Source organism: Acomys russatus, chromosome X (assembly GCF_903995435.1).
Source record: "Acomys russatus chromosome X, mAcoRus1.1, whole genome shotgun sequence".
Classification (NCBI taxonomy): Eukaryota; Metazoa; Chordata; class Mammalia; order Rodentia; family Muridae; genus Acomys; species Acomys russatus.
In genome coordinates, this window is record NC_067169.1 from 40,667,712 (window position 1) to 40,691,955 (window position 24,244).

Here is a 24,244-nt window from a genome sequence, read left to right on the forward strand (position 1 = left end):
TTAGCCTTCCCCCTACTATGTCATTAGTCAGATTTCAGAAATGCTTGTTCTTGGCATTTCCACATTTGTATTTTAATTTGTCTTCTGTTACTATTTTTACTTAATTTTGTTTTCTAATGTCAGCTTTTAAGCTTTGATAGTTCTGTCATTATAGGAAAAACAACTTTCAAAACCACAAAATCATGCATTTCATATAAATATAGCATGAACAGACATATGAAATATTTAGAAGGCATCAAAGGTAACAGCTGCCCCTCAAATAATGAGAATGATTTGTGTCATTCCAATTGACCTTCATGATTCCTTAGTTTGATTAAACTTTGCAGAGTTTTCTTTCTGATGATGAACACCCTCACTTCTTTTTCTTAAAACACTTATTTTAGGAAAAATGGAAATTTACTCTCTGTCTCTTGGCAGTATTAATCTTTTAAAAACAGATATATATTTCTAAAGTATTCAAATGGTCTCTTTAAAATTCTGTGATTGAGAAAGATAATGTCCCTCTGACCAAGTCCAAGAGGGAATAAGAGGTTAAGGTCTATAATCACAATTAGCATTGCAGATGGTACAGTCACCTTGGTTTTACCCTAATTTCTTCAAGTATTTTCCTGTAGTTCATTGAATGCTAGAAACTTCTCTTGTCTATATTTAAATGAAAAAGTTTATTCTTTATTCTTTCATCTTTACTGCAACACTATTGTTCCTTACTACAAAGGTCTTCCATATTGTTTTAAAGGATTCCAGTGCAATATTACTTTGTCTATGACTAAGCTGTAACAGATCTGTAATGTTCAATAAAAATTACTTAATGTTCCATAGGAAATTCATAAGAGTAAACTTAGTCTTCTCCTTTTTTTCTAAAGATAATTTTCATTCTTTCCTACAAAGAACTTGAAACAATGTTTTGAAAGGTAACATAACATCTTACAGACTCCAGGTTAATAATCCCAATCATGCATTTTTATGCTGTTTTGAATTAACACAATTAACACCCGTAGGGTTTCAGAAACATTGTCAAATACTGGACATTTTTCATTAAATTTTATGTTCCCCCAAAGATTTGCAAGATCATAAACTTTATTTTCCTGGGAAAAATTCTAATAGCATGTAGTTAATTGTGTGGTTGCTTGTCTTTTCTGTGAATTTCTTATTTTTAAAAGATTTATTTCATTTTCTATTCATTTGTATGCATGTGTGCCTATGCAGGCATCTGCAGAGGCAAGAAGGAGGTGTCAAATTCTCTGGAGCTGCAGTTACAGGGCTCCTGTGAGGCATCTGACCTGGGTGCTGGAAGCTAAGCATGGAGCCTCTGAAAGATCAGCAAGTTCTCATAACTATTGAACCATCTTTGCAGCTCTATATTTTATCAATCCTAAGGTATATAATTTCTCATATGTATTATGTATGTAATAAGTAATGCCATTTAAATTTATTGTGGTAAGGAAGCATTGTATCCTAAGTTATGATAAATTCATTATCGTACTCTCCTTAAGAAGATACTGAGCTTATCTGTAGGATCAGTACTTTTTCTGTTAGGTAGATGGTGACTCGATCTTTAGATGCCCAATTTCCACTTTTACACTTTAGTGTAACCTCATTAATTAATTTATGATGTCTGACCTTCCTAGCTTCACGTAATAATTCCCAAATTGCTAGGAGTCCTTATTTCAGAACACATTTTACTGCATTAGTGCTTCCAGACACTCTAATTTCTAGAACATTCAGTTATTAGAGTTCCAGGTCTACATATATCCTTCATTTCTAACTCAATCACTGACACTTTAATACCCTATTTCTGTAAGCATTTGTCTACTCCAAATTCTCAACATCCCTATTTATTCTTGATAATTGTTGATAAGTCTTTGCTGTACTTGATGATTCTTATCTCACTGGCAACCTCACATATGCCTAGATATTTCCTCATATTTTCTGCATTTAAGAAGTAGGTACTGAGGTGCTTTCTTCTTGTTATGGCCCCTAGTAATAAACTATGTACTCATCCTCCAAACCCTACCATTTATAAACATTCTTCAGTTACCTCTATAGTGTTTTGACCTCAAGATTTTCATTTGTGCTTCATTCAAAGAGAGCTTTGGAACCTGGTTTATGAATTGCCTCTTCATACCAAGCTTTGTTGTCATCCTTGGTGTCTTCCAGATATATAGAGATGACTCATCATAATGCCAAGGACTAACATCAGATAGTCTTAATTACAACTGTCTGATAATTATTAGTAAAAATTTTAGAACAAAGGTCCATTTCTCTCTCAAGCTACAAGTTTTCAAACACCTGACATCTTCAGTCTGATGCATTTTTGGTGGTGCCAGGGATCAAATTCTGACCTTGTACACACTAGGAATGAATAACATTCTTTGGATTTCTAATACAAGTTTTTTTTGTTCCAGAATTCAATATATATATGTATAGTAAGCTTTTCATAATTTCTTCTTCTTAATATTATCTCTGTATCAATTATACTACTTTTTACATGTCATAATCACTATATTAGAAATTGATTGTGAAATGATAATTTTCTCTTTCCAAAGAAGATAAAATTACAGAGAATACAGGGCTGACTCTTTGCTACTCCTGCTCAGTAATACTTCTGCTGAATAAATTGTTAAGAAATTATTTGAATGACTACCTGAATATCTGTAACATTTTACTTTATTAAAGTGATCTGCTAGATTAAAATTCCTTTTTTTATTTTTATTTTTTCTTTCTTTCTTTCTTTTTCTTTTTCTTTTATTAATTTATTCTTGTTACATCTCAATGTTTATCCCATCCCTTGTATCCTCCCATTCTGCCCTCCCCCCCATTTTCCCATTATTCCCCTCCCCTATGACTGTTCCTGAGGGAGATTACCTCCCCCTGTATATGCTCATAGGGTATCAAGTCTCTTCTTGGCTACCTGCTGTCCTTCCTCTGAGTGCCACCAGGTCTCTCCCTCCAGGGGACATGGTCAAATGTGAGGCACCAGAGTACGTGAGAAAGTCATATCCCACTCTCCACTCAACTGTGGAGAATATTCTGACCATTGGCTAGATCTGGGAAGGGATTTAAAGTTTACCTCCTGTATTGTCCTTGGTTGGTGCCTTAGTTTGAGCGGGACCCCTGGGCCCAAATCTGCCTATCATATTGTTCTACTTGTAGATTTCTAGGACCCTCTGTATCCTTTTATTTTGCTATTCTCCCATGTGTCTCTCATTTAGAGTCCCAATAGGATGCCTTCCCCTCTGTCCCAGTTTCCTGGTAAGTGAAGGCTTTCGTGGGACATGCCCCTTAGGGCTTCCTCAAGACCCAGCTATTCCACTCCTTGGAATATACCCAGAAGATGCTCCAGCACACAACAAGAAAATTTGCTCAAGCATGTTCATAGCAGCCTTATTCATAATAGCCAGAACATGGAAACAGCCTAAGTGTCCCTCAGTAGAAGAGTGGATAAAGAAACTGTGGTACATATACACTATGGAATACTACTCAGCTATTAAAAACAAGGAATTCCCGAAATTTGTGGCCAAATGGATTGAGCTAGAAATGATCATAATGAGTGAGTTAACTCAGAAGCAGAAAGAATCAAATGGTGTATACTCACTTATATCTGCATACTAGATTAAATTTTCAATCTGTAAAATTTCAATCATCAAAAGCTCAAGAGGATCATATACTCAAATAGTTCCCACACCTAATCAGTTTATTCTTTAGCTTGTTTAAGGTTCAGCTTGTTTACCTTGCACTGTTAACTGTAGTTACATATATCAGCTGTTCTTATCATCTCAAAGCCCTTTCCCCAAATCACCATGGCTGACAATGAATCTCTCCAACTTTGTACAACAAAATCTTATTTCTACCTCCTTATCAATGAATGCAGTCACAGTACCTCCAACTCTGTGTATCTATCACTGAACATCAACGCTTGCAATAGTATTTTGTTATCATATATCCAATAACATTTGCCATCCAGTGATGCAGAAAGTTTTTATGAGCCTGTCTGTTTTCTTTGGCATCTTGGAACCAATTTGTATCGTGACCATTTTTCTTTTCTTCTCAGAACAAAAATCAAGCTTCATATTTAGGAGGTATTTGATAAATGTATATCAAAATTATTAACAGAAAATTATTTCATCTGAATTATATATATATTAATTATATGTTTATAATATGTAAATCCATATGTATATGATCTAAATGATTTTAATGTCATTCTGTTATGAATAATAATCATGTATATACATAAATAAAGATAGATAGATAGATAGATAGATAGATAGATAGATAGATATTTGATTATAGGCAATTCTAATTAAAAAAATTTAAAGAAAATGATGGGATATTATATCTACAGATAATATTTTTATGTGAGCAACAGAGAAAGGATCCAAAGCAGCAGACGTAAATCTCCCTTAATAGGAAAGTAATCCCACAGGTGACACTGAAAGCCTGTAATGACAAAAATATATTGAGTCCTTTATCATGTAAGGGCACCAATAAAAACTATAATTCTTTTAAGATCAGAGGTCTAGTTACTGCTCAGAGTAAACAAGTCTGTAGCTTCACTTTGAAATAAAGACAGGATCCAGAGCTATAAATTTTGTTAGATTTCTTTAGCCAGGGAAACCACAGTAAAACCTTGCTGATGAAAAAATTATAGCAATTACAAAAATTACCAAGGAAAAGGCATGACAATAAATAAAAATTTCATAGCTTCACTTTAAGATCAGTAATCAATATGCATGATGAACATCAGAGTCAAGGACATGCAGTTTTACACTCTAGAGTTAAAGGTCTTCAACTCTAATTTTAGAGTAGTCATTAAGTACTGTTTAGACAAACAAAAATGTTATTTCCTCCAGGGGGGCTATTAGTGTAAAGAGAGAGCTGTCATATTCACCTAATTAACTAAAACAACATTCAGAGATCAAGAAAGTTTGATATTTTCAAACTCTTACTTTACAAGTCAAAACCTTTGAACAGACATCCACAGCAGCAATTTTCATCAGAAATACAATTACTGAAAATTCTAATTGAGAGATTAGAACAGCATTTTTCTTCTTTGTGCAAGCTAGCTACATGAGCTTTTTGTACTGTGTCAACAAGGTTAATACACAGGCTGTTATAAATCATGGTACTGGCTTTCTTAATTAAGAAGTTTTCATAAGGTTGAGTAATCTTCACTGCTCACTCATTTGAAGATTACAACAGTGATTTCTGAAAGGCACCCTGCTATATCTTCTCTGTGTATGATTCCATCTGTAAATTAAATTTAGCTGAAGATGAGCATCGTTTGAGAAAGAGAAAAAAACTATCAATAAAACAGACTTACTAAAGAACACATGTGTAGAAGTCTATAAGGGAGATGCATCGTTTATATCGAACATTCTGATATTTATAGAGATGTTATGTACCTTAAAATATACTCATTTTTAACTGTCATCACTTTCATTTTAATATTTTATTTGTGTGTGTGTGTGTGTGTTTGTATGTGTGTGTGTTGAATACATGCTACATGAATACAGTCTCTGGGGTTTCTATAAGAGAGAATTAGATCTCCTGGAGCTGAAGTTACTGGGAGTTATAAACTGTCTGATATGAATACTAGGCATTGAACTCGGATATTCTGGAAAACCAATAAGTACCCTTAACCATTGAACCACATTTGTTTTTGTTTTTTAGATAAGATCTCAATATTTACTTTAGTTCAGCCTTAAAATCTCATTTTTCCTCTTTCTGCCTTCCAAGTGCAGGGATTATAGGTAGATTTAATCACAAGCACCAATTCACCAGCCTCTTCAATATGCTGAGCATTATGGTAGGCCCTGGATGTTAGCCACAAGAGATTCTTTCGGCAATGCTTATTATTGGAGTAGTTTTTCTACTTAGATACACATGCAATACAACTATATTAAAAATCACTATCACCTTACGACAAATTGTGCACATACAATCTAAAAAAATAATTGTAAAAAAATAAACTTGATGTAGATAAGAGTTACATACATGTATGCATACTGAGCAATCAGATTCCTGATGTCTATTTCTTCAGATATTATTTTTCAGTGGGAATACAATGGCATCCAGAGAGAGTTTCATTGGTTTATAAACTAGCACCTTTGTGATTTTTTAAATACAATTTTATGTGACCACAATTTTAAGGACATAATGATGTTTTCTCTCAATTAATAAATAAATTTGATATCTAACAAAACCTTACCTATTATAGGAAATGGAATGAGAATTGAATAAGTAGAGTAAATAATTCATGTCTTGATATACAAAATCAGCTTTAAAGGAGTTTTTGGATAATGCATAACAAATGTAAGAAAATATATCCCTGTATTTTATCAAATGCATTTTGAAAAACTGATAATCCCAAAGTGCATCCTAATTGTATTCAAATGATTCAGTACCATGACTGTCTATCATTTTGCCTTTTCAGAGTTAGAAATATACTAACTCAGAATAAGCTTCACATTTAACTGAAATTCATGTAAGACAAGCAGGCAGAAGATTTCTTCATTCAAAATTCCTTGATTTTTAAAACTATATTTCATATTATCCTTTTGTCTAGTGTACAAGTCCTTTTTCCACCTTGAGTGATTGTATCATAAGGTGGTTGAGAAAGAAAAAGAGGAGTATCTTTCTCTTGGGAAGTGGAGGAGGTGCGAGTGTGAGTCATTCGGAAATTTTAGACAGAAGTATATATGGAAGTTGAAATTTTAGAGATAAAATTCTTTTAAAGTAGTCTGATTAAAAAAAAAAAACCCTTGGAAATTTTTTCTGTAAGTACTTGGGTTGCAGCTGAAGAGTGAGCCTTTCAGAATAAGATTACACACCAGCTGCACTGGGTCAGCTTGATAGCTCATCTGAAGGCACCTTGTTCATTTTCTTATTAAATATCAGGGCACAAGTTATTACTATTTCAAAGGTTCTTTTTGAGAATAGACATCCAGGTATTAGAGTTTATACTGTTTGGCTGAATTCACTACTGTGTTCCCAGCAGCTACTCCAGTGTCTAATATAGAGAAGACGCTTACCAATCAATTTGAATACATAAAATGGACACAATATGAAATACACTTCTGGGTAAGACTATTATATCAATTTGAGAGTAACTAATTCTAAAACTTCTGAAACAGAACATAATATTCAGTCACAGTCAGGGGAGGAGAATAAGGAGAAAATGGGAGGGAGGGAAGAATGAGAGGATAGAAGGCATGGGATAACAATTGAGATGTAATATGAATACGTTAATAAAATATATTAAAATATTCTTGTTTTAACTTTTTTAGTATAAAGGAACTGCAAGTCTATCCTTCAATATCTTGGTTTAAAGTCAAGAACTAGAAAGTCAAATTAAGTCTCAGTATTTATAAATATAATAAAATGTTGTTACCAGATTATTGTAATATTTCTTCTACTAAAGAGGCCTTCAAAAGTGAAATAATAGTTTGATTTAAAAGACTCAATCTATTGAAACAGATAGAGTTACTTCAGCTAAAATTATTGAAATAATAACAATAGTAATACATTTTAAAATAAATTTGAATTTCTTTTATTACATACTCAAAATCTAACTTTATTTTCAGTATTTCTAAGTGCTGGCTTTAAAGGGGCTCTGTTTAGCTTTCCTGAGTCACCCTTGTGATCATCAATCTGAAAAATGATACAACCTTTATATGAAAATATAATCTAGACTAAACAAGAACTACTGAAAAAGTTTCTGTTCTGACTCAAACCTATGAATCATGTTTAATGACCATTTCAAAGCAAATATTGATGTCCAAGTATAGGTACTGGAAGGATCAGAAGTTAAGAGTAATTGCTGCTGTTTTTGAGAGGCCCAGAGTTTAGTTCTGAATACTTATGTGGATCAGCTTATTACAGCCTATAACTCTAGTGTCATAGACCACAAAGTCCTATTGTAGTATTCACATGCATGTGCACATAGGTACACACACACACACACACACACACACACACACACACACACACACACAAATAATAAAAAGAACTGTTATCTTTAAAAAGTCCAAGAGTGGTTATTTTATATTAAACGACATTAAAAATTCTGCTTTGTAGGATCACTGTAACACTAGAATGATCTTGGAATCATATACAGGAAATCACAGAACTTAAAGGCTAAGGGTTTGGTCCACGGAAAATCTTGAAGCTTTATAAAAATTGAGGCATACCTATAGTATAGTGGCTTTCAAGGAGTCAAATATCTTGTGTAAACCACTTTTCTGAAACATGAATTCTAATACTATGTGATGTACTATGGCATGGAAATGATGGGTTTAGGAAAATACATGCTATTTTCCTGAAGCCACTAGACTAGCCTTCAAGCTCATTCACTTTATAACCTTGACTCTTTTATGAGACTCTCATTTATGACCTTCTTGGTGAAAGTGGATCATTTCAGATCTATGATTGTGGGAGATAATTAAATCAGTTAAATTCTTATTCACTGACCTCTTTAAGTTTTTATTTTATAACCATAGGTTCTGTATCATGGGGTAGGAACTAAATGGAGATCTACCTGAAAGCTAGAAATATCATTGTAAATGTACAGTAAATCTAGACCACAGCAAACTGGTGGGAAAAATCACAGTGGTTCTTCATCTGTGGTTTTATAGAAGGTGAACATAGTGAGGTTGTATGTTGAAACTCAGCTAGCTATTTACTTCCTTGGCAATGAGGAAAACTAGAATTAGAAATACTTGAAAGAGCCTGGACTAAGTTGGGTAATTCAGGAATGTCAGTGAAGTTCTAATTGGCTGTAAGTGGAACATGCACCAGTATATGGAATGTGTGTTGAGGAAAATTGGTAGGGGTAGATATGTTGGAACTGATAATATTTATGTTTACATCGTTTAGTTTGTAAAGAAGGAGGGTTATAGTTGATTTTGCAAAAGTAAAAAAGAATTCAACTTATGCAAAATTTAATAAGTACTAATGGAATGTTTATCATTTAACAATGGAAAATAGAATATAAAGCTATCTTTATACAAGTGGAGGAGTACATTTTTGTTTGGTACAATATAGGTATGAATGTGTCTCAATATTTCTGCCCTCGCTTCTTTTTCAGTGTAGAAGATGTTGTTATACCAAACTCAGAAAATTTTAACAACTGTTGTTTCCATCCTTCACCTGCTGTGGATGTGGGCTGGTCGGGTCATGCTTTTAAAGAATCACTTTAGGATTTCATAAGCCACCAGAGCAGAAATGCTTGGGCACTCCAAACCCACACCTGTTGCTCAGGGCAGCACAACACTGCCACACAGCTTATGCTCTGTTGCTTAAAGCTAGACTTTGAAAACACATCTTTGGCCTGCTCCTTCCTCTGAAGCTGCGTTTTGCAAGCACCTGCTCAGTCTGCACTGAATATGGGTATAAATATGTGAACAAGTTCCAGCCTAGAAGCAAGAAGCAGTAATGGGGAAAGAAATCTTTTGGACTTGTTCTGGAAGGTAGGAAAGATCATGTTCTTTACTCCTTTTATTCTACATATTCCAAGTTAAGAATCATAGATATGGTTGACAGATGTTTGTATTTGAAAATAAAATTGAAGGCCATAACCTAGAGAGAGCAGAGTGAGAAACAGAGAAGAGCCATAGCAATCAGATGGCCCATATGTCAGCTCTGAGATCCTTACTTTTTTATATTACCTAGAGAAACAAAGCTCTTTTCTTCAGACTATCCTTTTGAAAGATTTTTTTAATTAAAAAGGATTTATTTTATTTTATTTTATTTTATTTGAATGGGTGTTTTGTTTGCATGTGTGTATGTGCCTTTTGTGCATGCCTAGTGCTGGCAGAAGCCAGCAGTGTCAGATTTTTAGAAATGGAGTAGATAGATGGTTGTAAGCTGTCAAATGGGTGCTGGAGCTGAATTCATTCACTTAAAGGGGAGCAAATGCTCTTCTGAGCCATATCTCTAGTCCCTTAAATTTTATTTTTATTTTTAATTGTGTGTATTTATGCGTGTTAGGGTGTGAGTCTGTGTTCATCAGTGCATTGACCATAGAGGCCAGAAGAGAGTTTGTAGTCCCCTGGATCTGGAATTACAGGCAGTTATTAGTCACCATGTGGGTGCTGAGAGGTACAGTGGGATCCTCTGTAAGAACAGCAAATACTCTTAACTGCTGCACAGTCTATCCAGCCCCATTTTAGACTACTTTTTGTTTCTTTTTGTATTCAAAGCCTTTCTTTATAATTGGAAAAAAGTGTAAATATTGGTCTAAAGATCTTTCTTTGCTCAGATCTTATCGGTCATGTATGTTTAAACAGAGATGCAATCCAAAGTAAATATCTGCCCTTAAAAGTTAATAGTCCAAAGAAAAGTTGAATACATAGACAGATAATCCAAAATAGACCCAAATACCACTTATTTTATTCATTGAGATGTTGCATGGAAGAGCATTGGTGAGGTAACTCTACCCAAGATCCTACTTGTACTAGTGATAGGTTAAAGTGTTGGTGAATTTTTTCTCAAAATCCTAAAGGTCATGTAAAAACACTTTAAGTATGTACAGGAAAACATTAATATGCACCTCTTGGCTGTATCTCTTTCTCAGAAGAACATCTGATTACATTTTAAATAGTCCAAATAAGTATAACCATTGGTGGATTGTTTTCCTAATAATCTAGAGTCTGGCTTTTTGTTTCATAAATATTACCATTAATAATCTAAACACACTCCCATTTGTTTCATGCTCCTATTACTGTAAAAACTCACTTCACACTTCCCATGTTTCATCTTTTCTAAACATTTATACAATGGCTGCAATATCACTTCACGAAATTGGTTTTGCTTAATATTTCCTGCTTGACAACTGCTTACCAGTTACACTTCAGCATCTACTTCTTTCTTCTTTACTTTTGAGACCTGTATTTCTAACCATGGTATATAAAAATTTTGCCTTACCTCTTAGGCATTTGTTATGAGTTTTATTTTATTAATGGCAACAATAGTTGTTGTTATTGATTTAACTGTTTGTAGTATTTTCCTTATCAGGAAGTCAGTAAATGATGATTTAGAACCTAAACTTGCAGCACAACTTAGTTCTTTAATTTGTGTTATTACAGTAGAATCATGCTCATTGTTTCTCTGCTGTGTATGGATGATGTCTAGTTGCAGTAGAGAGTATGCAGCTTGCAAATTTTAAAATTTGTATCATCTGATCTTTTATAGATATTATTTAACTTCTACTCTATGTATTTATTTAATATGAAAGCTTTCTTTCTCAATTGGACTTTCCATACCCAAGAGCTTTGTCTTCTAAATATGGCTCACAGTACAGGCGTTTCCTAAGCTTTGCTGAAAGTCAGTTCCATTTACTGTCTTATCTACATCTATTGACACTATTTACCTTGTTTATCCTTAAAAAATAAATGTTATTTATTTATCAACATTATTAGTTATTTATCAACATTAATAGCTCCTTATATGAAATGGCTCTGTGTGTGTGTATGTGGGTATGTGTGTGTGTGTGTCTATTGTGTATGTATTGGAGAGTGCCAGGGCCTACATTTGGAGGTTAGAGGACAACTTTTGGGTATTTGTTTTCTCCTCCTACTGTGGTTCCTGCTGATCTAAGTTGCCAGGCTTTGATCTAAAGTGCTTTGTTACTCACTGAACCATAAGCATGTAAAAAGGAACCTAGCAAGTTTTTTTCTGTAGATGTTTTCAAAAATTAAGAAAAGTATTAATAATAGGATGAAAGTATTGCTACATTACAACTCTCATGACCTGCATATGTTTGCAATTTAATAATTTCCTCTATTGGTTACAAGTGCTTGTTTATGAGGACCTGAGTTAGATTTTCAGAACTGCAATATGGACAAGAGTAAATGAATGGATTAATAAAATTAAAATTTCTCATACTTATCATTTATATCACATTAAAGCTTCTTTGTGATGTTTGTTAAATATGATAAACTTTTATTAATGACAGAATAGTGATATTGTAATTACTTTTTCTACAATAAAAAGGAAAGAATGTTTAAATCTCACAGATAAATGCTTTGTAATTGGTTATCTGTATTAAAACAAACCTTTTCAAAGGTGATTCAAAATGTTGGTGCCAATTACACCCTTTGTCTGATTAGCAGGACAGCAGTGACTACACGGTGACCAAAAGACTAAACTGAGAGCTCCAAAATATCATTGCTGGTGTTTCCCAGGTGAGAAGGGAGCACACAGTGTGAACAAAGGTGGGTCCAACTTCAGGCCACCTGGATAATCCACAGAAAACCCTGAGTCCTCGAAGGCATGTGTACAGTATCAAAAGTCTAGCCACTACTCTGCCTGTGGGCAACAAATGCATGTTATGTCTCAGACTGAACTGTGAGCCTCAAAACGTCAGTGTTTGTGTTTTCTACCACCAAAGAGACCCCACAGTCTAGAAAACAAGTGGATCTGACCTTAGACCACCCAGCCATTCCATGGAGAATTACTGGGTCCTTGCAGGTGTTAGTGCAGTCTCCAGAGTCTAGTCACATGTTTGCCTGTGGGTAGCACCTGTACTCTGTGTCTCATACTGAATTGTGGGCAACAAAAATCCAGTATTTAAATCTTCCAGCAAACAGAAGATTCCACAGTAGATGTGACTTCAGGTCACCTGGGCAGTCCACAGAAAGTTCTCAGATCTGTCCTTAGATCAGCCGGAAGGGTTCACTGACGCCTGCAGGTGAGGAGTCTCAACCTTTTACCTATAAGCTGCTCTCAGAGATAAGTAAATGACACAAAAACTACAAAATAATGCCATAAGCATCCAGATTACTAAAGGTCAGAGTAAAAACATGAACAACAAAAGCCAAAATAATAGGGCATATTCAGAACCCAGTTATCACAAAGCGATAATCACTGGGCATTCTAACACAACTAAAACACAAGAAAATGGCCTCAAATCTTTCCTTTGAAGATGATAATGGAGGGATTGAATGAAATATGTAAAAAAATACAAGAAGATACACTCAAACACATTGAGGCCCTTAGAGATGCCATGACAAAGGCCTATGGAAAGGAAATTAATAAATCACTGGTTGAAATTCAGGAAATGCAGACAATCAGGTGAAGGAAATCAATAAAATGGTTCAATATCTGAAAATGAAAAGGGAAACAATAATAAAAGCATAAATTGAGGAAATCATCAAAAGAGAGAACTTACAGAAGAAAACAGGAACTATAAAGGTAAGCTTCACCAGTAGAATACAAGAGATGGAAGAAAAAATCTTGGGGGTAGAAGATACAATGCAAGAATTTGATGCAATCATCAAAGAAAATGTTAAATATAAAAAATTCCTGACAGAAACCATCCAAGAAATAAAGGACACCATGAAAAGGTGAAACCTATGGATAATAAATAGGAATTGTGAAAAGAGAAGATGCCTGGCTCCAAGGCCCAGAAAATATTTTCAACAAAATCATAGAAGAAATTTCCCCAATTTAAAGTAAGAGATACTTATAAACATTTAAGAGGCCTACATTACACAAAATAGAGGAGACCAGAGAAAGAAAATGCTCCTGCCACAAAACACTAAAGGTACAGAACAAAGAAAAAATATTAAAAGCAGCAAGAGAAAAAGACCAACTAATATAAAATAAAAAAACTATCAGAATCACATCTGACTTTTTATCATAGACTATAAAAGCCAAGAGGGCCTGGGAAAATGTCTTGAAAATCTAAGAGACCAAAGATGCGAGTCCAGACTACTAAACCAAGAAAAAATTTCAAGAGTCAAAACATGGAGAAAACAAGATATTCCATTAACAATATTTAAACAGTACCTATCCACAAATCAAGCCCTATAGAAGACACTAAAATGAAAACTCCAAGTCATGGAGTCTAATTACACCCAGTAAAACACAGGAAAGAGATAGCTTCACTTTAGTGAAACAAAAATTAGACAAGCATACAAACACAGTACCACAACCAACATGAAAATAAAAGGACCTAACAGTCACTGGATATTAATCTCTATCAACATCAATGGACTTAATTTTCCAATAAAAAGATACATACTAACACAATGGATGCATAAATAAGACCCCAAATTATGCTGTATAGAAGAAACATATCTCACAAGGATAGACATTAGCTGTGATTAAAGGGATAAAAGAAGGTCTTCCAATCAAACAGACACAAGAAGCCACTGGAGTAGCTATTATAATATCTAGTAAAATTGATTTTCAATGAAAATTAATCAAAAGAGATGAGGAAGGACGATTCATACTCATCAAAGAAAATTCAACCAAGATGACATTGCAATTCTGAACCTCTATGCTCCAAATACAAGGGACTTCATACTTGTAAAATAAACATTAATAAAGCTTAAACCACACATTGATCCCCACACATGAATAGTAGGAGACTTCAACACCCCCTCTATCCAAAGGATAGGTCAACAAAACTTAAGCTAAACTGAGAAATTATGACATTAATATGTCATGAATCAAATGGACCTAACAGATATCTACAGAACTTTTTACCCAAACATAAAAGATTGTACCTTCTTCTCATCACTTCATGGAAACTTCTTCAAAATTGACCATAGTAGGTCACAAAGCAAGCCTCAACAGACACAAGAATATTGAAATAATCCCTTGTTTCCTATCAGACCACCATGGACTAATGCTGGACCTCAATAACAACAGAAATAACAAAAATATGAACACATATGGAAACTGAACTACTCTCTTCCTCAATGAAAACTGGATCCAGGAAGAAATAAAGAAAAAAAATATAGATTTCTTAAAATCCAGTGAAAATGAAGGTACAATATACCCAAACTTATGGGACACAAGAAAACAGTGTTATGAAGAAGGCCATAGCACTAAGTGCCTTCATAAAGAGATTTAAAACATCTCAAATAGAAAACTTAACAAAGCATCTGGAAGCTCTAGGGAAAAAAAAAAGAAGCCAACACATCCAAGAGGAGTTGACATCTTGAAATCATCAAACTCAGGGCTGAACTCAATAAATTAGAAACAGTGAGGAAAAAAAAAATCAACGAATCAATGAAATCAGAGCTTATTGTTTGATAAAATCAAGAAGAGAGACAAATCCTTAGCCCAACTAATTTAAAAGACAGAGAGACACTATCCAAAATAATAAAATCGGAAATTAAAAGGGAGACATAACAACATATACCAAGGAAATCCAAGGAATCATTAGGTCCTACTTCAAAAGCCTATATGCCACACAATTTGAAAATCTAAATGTAATAGACAATTTTCTTGATAGATGCCACTTAGTAAAGTTGAATCAAGATCAGGTAAACAAATTAAACAGTTCTCTATCTTCAGTGGAAATAGAAGCAATTATCAAAAATTTCCCAATGAAAAAGTCTCAGATGGTTTCAGCACCAAAGTATAAACGGAAGGACCATTACAAAACTCATCTATGAGCCCACAGTCACCATGATACTTAAAACACATGATGACCCAACAAAGAGAATTTCACACCTATTCCTCTTATGAACATTGTAGCAAAAATATTCAATAAAATACTCACAAACTGAATCCAAGAACACATAAAAAATAGCAACCACTATGACCAAGTAGGCTTCATCTGAGACATGCAGGGATGGCTCACTATATGGAAACCTATCAATGCACTCCACCATATAAACAAACTGAAATATAAAAACCCCACATTATCATCTCCTTAGATGCTAAAATATCATTTGATAAAATCCAACAACCATTCATGTTTAAAGTCTTGGAAAGAACAGGACTACAAGGCACACACTTAAACAATATATAGCAAGCCAATAGCTAACATCAAATTAAATGGAGAGAAACCCAATGAAATTCCACAAAAGTCAGGGACTAGACAAAGCTGCCCACTCTCTACATATCTCTTCAAAATAGTACTTGAAGTTCTACTTAGAGCAATAAGACAACAAAAAGATATTAAAAGAATTCACATCAGAAAGGAAGGAGTCAAAGTATCACTATTCACAGAGAATATGATAGTATACATAAGTGAAACCCAAATTTCTTCCAGAGAGATCCCAAAGCTGATAAACATCTTCAGCAATGTGGCCAGATACAAGATTAATTTTTAAAAAATCAGTAGCCCTCCTGTATACAAATGATAAATGGGATGAGAAAGAAATTAGAAAACTATAGCCTTCAGAATAGCCACAAATAATATAAAATATTTTGGTGTAACTCTAACCGAGCAAGTGAAAGATATGAAAAAACTTCGTCTCTGAAAAAAGATTTTAAGAAAATAAGAGAAGATGGAAAGATCTCCTATGCTCATGGATGGGGAACAACAACAGAGTAAAAATGGCCATCTTTATAATTGGAATTTAACCCAACATAGATGTCCTTTGAGAGACTCCATCCAGAGGAAGATCAGGACAGATACTAGGACTCCCAGCCAGACTCGATCAAAGAACTTTGAGTTGTATGGAACAGATGGGGGATGGAAGCATCGGTGTGTGTGTGTTAGAAGCTTCAAAAGGAGATTATCAAGGTTGGCAAATCTGGACACATGAGAGCCTGCACAATCTGTTGCACCAACCAAACTTAGAACCTAGACCCTGTGATCAGATGTAGTTGATGGACAGTGGAGGGTCCGGGAAGCAATATTGATATTGAACCAAGGTATCAATATCAAATCACTATGTGTGTCCTGTAACTAGTTGGCCCCATTGAGGGTCCATCTTGACTCAAGGCCAGCCAGCCTGTGCTGAGGGTCCATCTTGACTGTGCGAAGGGTCAGCTTGACTCAAGGCCAGCCAGCCTGTGCTGAGGGTCCATCTTGACTGTACTGAGTGTCCAGCTTGACTCAAGGCCAGCCAGCCTGTGCTGAGGGTCCATCTTGACTGTGTTGAGGGTCCAGTTTGACTCAAGGCAAACCAGCCTGTGCTGAGGATCCAGCTTGGCTCAAGGCCAGCCAGACTGTGCTGAGGGTCCAGCCTGACTCAAGGACAACTAGCTGTGTCTAAAAATATTCCACTACCCCTACCCCCTGGAATGTACTTACCCCTCCCAGCTAGCCTGCTAAATTCTGCTTTTGAAAAAGATATCAAAAGCACTTACATCTGCTTTTCAGGATCTACAGCTTGAAAGATCTTGTCAGACCCCAACACACATTGTCTCAAAATTCCTGTGTGTATTGCATTGACGTTGGACTCTGTCTCTCTCTCTCTCTCTGGGGACTCCGGGTATAGACAGAGATCTCATTGAAAGTCTCAGTCTTACAACAGTTCATTCTCCAGGTGGGGAGGGGGAATGGAGAGTGGAAGACTACCTCTGATACAAACTCTGATGCCTTGGCAGAGAGGCTTCATGGGAATGAAGAGTAAAGGGATACAGGCTATCCAAATCAGACCTGATAGCCTGTGGGAGGGGAGCCTCCTCTCACCACCATCAGAGGTATAGGGGAGTGGAATAGGGTGGAAGACAGAGTGTGAGAATGGGAACATAAGATGGAGCAGATAATAATTGGGATGTAATGTGAATAAATTGTATAAATTAAAAATCTAAAAATGAATCTTTTCAGAGACTTGAGAAGGAATAAAATTAAGTACATGAATGAACCAGAAGTTTGATTAGCAACTTCCAAAATAAAAAGATGACTGAGGCAGTTTATTGCCTGAACAGTCCCCAACACTCTCTATAATGTTGGAGCATCATCTTCAGCCTTCTGGCTCAATATATCTGATAGATATATTTGTGAGGCAGGAACTATTGAGGACTTGCTTACCCTGTCTTGGCAGAGTTTGACTGTCTACTCTGCCTGCATCCAAGCTTGCCCATTTTGAGGCAGAATTCTGTCTGTGGTAGAATGAAGACATTTTGCCCAGTGGCTTTTTGCCACCTTTGAAGCCATATCCATGAGGAGGTTCTTTGATGCTCATCATCCTCTTTGAGGTAGGTTGGGTGTTGCCAAGAGTTAACCTGTCTCACTGTCAGTGAATCTTTAAAATAATAAAAACATTTTAATTGCCATATTCTGTATGTCTCTGATGTTTTGAAGACCTTATCTAAATATTTTACCTTCATAGTTTAGTCTTATAATTAAGCTCAGTTGGTTAGGGGTTAAGACGCTTTTAGATCAAGATAAATTTTTTTAAGTTAATAAAGATGAGATATGATAGATATTGATTTTTCATTCAGAAATTTAGACCCAAGAAGATAGAAAAGATGTTTACTTCATGCTTGCCAAACACAGATAGCCAAATCACTATGAATATAGCATTTAAATAATTCCTGATTGTCTGATGGTTCTTCCTGTTGTGTGTAGTTTATTTTATTCATGTGTAATAATATAAATATATATGTTAAAAAGAAACATAGTAAAAATGGAAAGTAAAAAATGAATCTTTTCAACAGCCTAGTAACTGTATATTAGTTTTAAACTTTCTTTAAAATGTGTATATTTATCTGTTTATGGTGGTACAAGCCTTAAACCCCAGCACTCAGGATGCAGAGGCAGGTGGACTGCTGTAAGTTTGAGGCCATCCTGGTATAAAAGAAAGTCCAGGATAGGAAAGGCTACACAAAGAAACATTGTCTCAAAATAGTATAGGTCTATCTTTAATATTAAATCATAAATTTAAAGCTTTCTGTCTAATAATACATTGAAAGATTAGACAATGCTTTTATAACATCCAGTGTCCTACAAACATAATGCCAATCTATTCCAGCAGACTTAATTTAATCTTCTTAGTAAAGAAATAGGACTGTGAAAACACATATTTCTTGGATGGCAAAAACCTGTAAATGAAATGAGTAATTTCCCTGGGTTTTAGGTTTTATTCCTAGTAACTGGATCTATTCTTTGAGAGAAAAAAGCAGATAGAAAGAGCACAATTTGGATAATTATTACCCTCTTCCAAAATAATTCAGTCCTTTAGAAACTATTTCATGTTTGTAGGGAAAAAAGCTAAACTTAGTGACGGTTCTAGGTTGATTTATCACTTTTGTGTCATCTCAATCAGAGTTATGCAACCAGAAAATCTCATTGAAGCATATTATGACAAGAGGTATTCTTATCAAAAAAAAAATTGTGAAACTTGCAGAATCAAAAACTTGGGCTCATTGGAGCTCATAGGTACTGCCAACCAGAGAGCATACATAGGCCTGTGTGTGTGTGTGTGTGTGTGTGTGTGTGTGTGTGTGTGTGTGTGTGTGTGTGTGTGTGTGTGATATGTATTATCAGTGCCAAATGAGGAGTTGAGGCTTTGTTAAGTTTATTCCTAGGGGTAGGCCTTGAGCAAAACCCAGGCTAGGTCCAGGATCTCTCTCTCTCTCTCTCTCTCTCTCTCTCTCTCTCTCTCTCTCTCTCTCTCTCTCTCTCTCTATCTATCTATCTATCTATCTCTCTTTCCCTCCCTCCCTCCCTCCCACCCCCCTCTCTCCTTTCAACTTGCAGTAGTTCTCAGTTACTGCTCAGGCATCATGACAGCCTGTCTGCTGCCATACTCTCCACCATGATGATCATGGAGTAACCTTTTGAAACTGTAAGCCTCCAATAAAATGATTTCTTTTATAGATTGTCTTGGTTATGGTGTATCTTCACAGAAGCAAAAAAGTAACTAAAACAACTATTTTGACAGGCTTCTTTTCAAATTTATGACACAATCTCACATTTATGCTTATATATTTATGCCATGAAAAGTAAAACTAGTTTTCACTTTAAAACCTGTAGGTGGGTATTGTTTGCTTTATTTTAGGTTGCTTGCTATTCTGTGATAGGATTTCCTTATGATACCCAGGCTGACCACTAAATATATAATGTCCTCAGTATTGAGATTGTAGGCGTGGGTTAGCACTATTAGGAGAAGTTTTAGCTTTAACTGTCTCACACTGGTAATAGACCAGATGCCATTCAGTAATCTAATAAACCCTGTAATATATGCATAACAAGGAACATTATTCATAATGCAAAAGAAATGAAACAATTTGGGTGGAATTCAAAGTAGTTATTGTGAGTCAAAAATCAAATTTCCAATAGTTTTATACTATTTGATGGCTTCCATATTGAGTTCAATGTCAATTTTTGTGTGTGTGTGTGTGTCTTGAAAGAGAGAGAGAGAGAGAGAGAGAGAGAGAGAGAGAGAGAGAGAGAGAGAGAGAGAGAGAGAGAGAGAGAGAGAGAGAGAGAGAGAGAGAGAGAGAGAGAGAGAGAGAGATGACTATGAAAGGACAGGTGAGCTCTTTGCATTCATAGTGTTATTTTATATCTTTGCTGCTTTTATATCATCCTCATTATGATATTGGACCACAGTTTAGAAAAATGCCACCATTGAACAAACATTGTGAAAGTCTGCACCATATTGCTGTACATTATTTCTCTTTGCCAATTATGATTTTGTGACTAATTCAGGAGTTACATTTTAGTGAAAATGACACATAGTCAGTATGCCACCATTTGAGGCATTGGAGTGCTTATGTGTGTGCTGGCCAGTTCTGTATAGAAATCTGCTAATTGGGCATCACTCTTTGAAGAATTAACATTAGAAGGTCATAAATATATAAAATGTTTTCTTCATTTATAAAGTATACTTATTTATATAGATGATAATGATAGAAATTAACTATTAGTCTCATTCATTCATTTTTATGTAAGGCATTAAAATAAAAATGAGGAAAAACTGAGTAAGAAATACTTTCTATGGTTCAGCTATGCAGTGTTCTTTCAAAAATACAAATGAAATCAAAGGGAAGGAAACTTTGCTCATTACTGTAATGGTAATCATAAATGCTTCTGATTCTTATAATACTTCATTGCAAATATTAGGTATAGATATGAATTGGCTGTTAAACTATGTCCTTGGTAATTTAATACTTATGAGAAAAACTGGAAGTTTTACTTAGAAGATAAATCTTTGAAACTTCTAAAATTCCTTGTTAGTGGATTATTCAGAAATTAATGATGACAGTTTGTGGCCTGCTAGATTGCGAACAATGTGCCACAATGTCACAGACTCAACTTACAGCCCTTAGGCTCTACCCATCAGCAGCAAGCCATACTGTTTTAAATGCTTTTTTTAATAAAGATTTTGAGTGGCTTTCTGCAAATTGGAAAAGGAAGCTATACCACCATAAGCTACAAATCAATTGCATGCTTCAATTTCTGTGGCAAAAGTTACAATTTCTTCAGTTTGTCACTTTCTCTGGAGTGTTGCTTGACATGCATTAAACTTTAAGCTTTTGCCTTTCCGTTTCACCTTCCATTAAAATGTAGACATATGAACAGATGGCAAATGTCATCATTTTGGAAAATTGTCAAATTTTCATTCATCCTTGCAACTCTAAATTCAGGGGTCATTTTAATGCAATTTCTCAGATAACTGGATCAGAGGTTATATTCAAACATATAAAAGAACTGCAGGTCAGTGCTTTTCAAATTCAGATTACTAATGTGACACTTTAGGTGCCACAACAGCAAATTATGAAAATGATTGAATACGTACATTCAAAATGACTAATTTCAGATGAATGAATACCCCACATTTATGCGTTTTATACACTCACCTGATTTTTTACGTAACACAAAGAAAATATAACATTAAATGATGACCCAGCATGAGCAGGTGGTCTAAACAGTACTCCTTACCTATATTAGTTTGGCAGTTACTTATCAATACGCACAGAAAACCTCTATTCCCGATAATAATATTTGAGTGTAAAAGGTTGATTAGAATTTTAAAGAATAAGCATTGGCCAAGAAAAAGATGCATTTGATTTTTTAGTGAAGTATCAAACACCTTTCTGAATTACAATATTCATTCACTTATATTTTTAATAGTAAGTCCAAATTTTAATACATGTTTTTGTATTTTAAAAGATTCTTTTCCATTTAACTCTTACATGGTTTTGAGGTATTTTAACACCATAACACGGCTGTGGCCATGGTCCAATATAAGATACAGTGCAGTACAGAGGTGATTCATAGGACACAGTGCTAATCAGAATTTCAGAAATAGAAGTTGAATTTTAGTTAGAGAAATATGTTATGTAATTTTGAAACTTTTTCAAAGTTCAGAGATGACTGTTTTAGAGCTTTCATTGTACAGCAAACCACTGTAATTAAAAAAGGCAGATAAATAGGTTTCACCACATCCTCCTTCCTAATAATCACCATTAGGAGGGCATCCACTATAATTTATGTAGGCTCTGATTTACAATCCATGAAGGGATAGACATTCTTAAACTGAGATTTTTAACTGCCATTGTAAAAAAAAAAAAAGAGGATACTTTTTTGATGCATTATTTTTAAGTAAACTGCATATCTTTCATTCCAGGCTGAAAAACGTATAGATATACAATTAATTCCCTGATGGATAATAGCAAACAATTGTTACTAACTTTGATCCTTGCCCAAGGAGATTTAGGAATCTGTGTTTTAAAAGTTGTTATAGTCATTAACAAAAGGTTCTAGAACAGAACCTTTACATATCCTTGATATGGCAAGGATACCCATCTTCTTTCTGTGTGTGCTCAAGCATCTCATACACACACACACACACACACACACACACACACACACACACACACACACACACACACACACACACACTTCTATTGCCTAAATCATCTTTGCAGATGTGTATGAACCAGAGGTGTCTCTGCTCTGTCTGTCTGTGAAGGGCAATAAGAAAATGTTACAGCCCATTTAGCAATAAACTATGCATCTTTTCTGCAAGACTTTGCTTACATTTTATTTGCAACATTTTACTTCCTCTATAAATTTTATTTCATAGTCTTTAGTAATTTCTGGCAACAGAAGTAGTACCCAGATGGTATCTCTTTTCTCCATAAGCTTGAAATAATGTCTAGATATAAATTCCAATTCCATTTTTTTATGATTTACATTCTAAATTTTAATCCGCGGCAACACATGCAAATATTAAGACAATACATATAGTTGAACGTGACAGCAGGAAAATTTAGACATTAGAAGACACTATGTCATTTCATGGAGTCAATAGTAATTTAATTAAAAGGGTACCTGATGACACAGGCATAAAGCCCACTGTCCTGTAGTAATGTTGGTCTGAACCAAATGGAGTCTTCTTCTTTGCTCATTCTACTTCCATCAAAGGCAATGGGCTCTTCAAAATCTCCTGGACCAGAGCTTTTATACCACATTAAGCTGAGTCCAGCACTTTGGGCGAGGGAATAGTTTGTTCTGATATAACCGTAAAAGAGTGCGCACTTGATTCTAACAGGCTCTCCCACCAAAACTTGGTATTTCTTGATATCAACAGACCAATCAGTGCATCCATCAGCTGTAGTAATAAAGAGAGGAGAGAGAAGAAAATCATTAGAGAAAAGAATTAGCAATACACTTATTCATTCAGTCATTCACTCACTTAATTGTTTACAGAGCATATGTATTGAGTCAGATTTATTCTCGACACAGTGATGAGTAACAGTGACAACTGTTCTCAAAAATAATATACTCTGCCTGCAAACAATGTATTGTTTACTTGCTATGTCCAATGTTTAGTTTAGGTTTGTGTCACTTATCTCATTATTTATTTATTTTTACTGTTATAAATATACTATTTAGCCTACTCTGTAAAAATAAATGAGGCCCTTTAAAGTATTTCTCTTTTGTTCTGCAGTATAGAAGCTTTGTCAATACAGGGGGCTGGAAAGACATTGCTCTTCTAGTAAGCTTACTTGGCAGGTATTACAGCATAAATGCCTTCCCCACGACCTTAAACCTAACCTTAACCCTAGCTCTAACTCTAACCCTAACCTTAACTCCTCAATTGATTGTTACCCAGCAGCTAGGTAAAATTGTTAGCTATTCTTCAGGTGAAATGTTTTCTTTTTTAAAATTAATTTATTCATATTACATCTAAATTGTTATCCCATCCCTTGTATCCTCCCATTCCTCCCTCCTTCCCATTTTCCCCTTACTCCCCTCCCCTATGACTGTGACTGAGGGGGACTTCCTCCCCATGTATATGCTCATAGGGTATCAAGTCTCTTCTTGGTAGCCTGCTATCCTTCCTCTGAGTGCCATCAGGCCTCCCCATCCAGGGGACATGGTCAAATATAGGGCACCAGAGTTCGTGTGAAAGTCAGCCCCCACTCTCCACTCAACTGTGGATAATGTCCTGTCCATTGGCTAGATCTGGGTAGGGGTTCGATGTTTACTGCACTTATTGTCCTTGGCTGCTAGCGTAGTTTGGGCAGGACCCCTGGGCCCAGATATGCCCATCATAATGTTCTTCTTGTAGGTTTCTAGGACCCTCTGGATCCT

General features: G+C 35.1%; 1 protein-coding gene across 2 annotated transcripts in view; it reads right to left on the reverse strand.

Annotated features, from left to right (window-relative positions):
* The window catches only part of Il1rapl1 (interleukin 1 receptor accessory protein like 1), a 1,408,761-nt gene that overhangs the window by 701,031 nt on the left and 683,486 nt on the right, over positions 1-24,244 (reverse strand). For both annotated transcript variants that reach the window (XM_051140905.1, XM_051140904.1), the window contains one exon: positions 22,979-23,258. In XM_051140905.1, the coding sequence (XP_050996862.1) occupies positions 22,979-23,258 (280 nt within the window). The remainder of the gene's footprint in view (positions 1-22,978; positions 23,259-24,244) is intronic.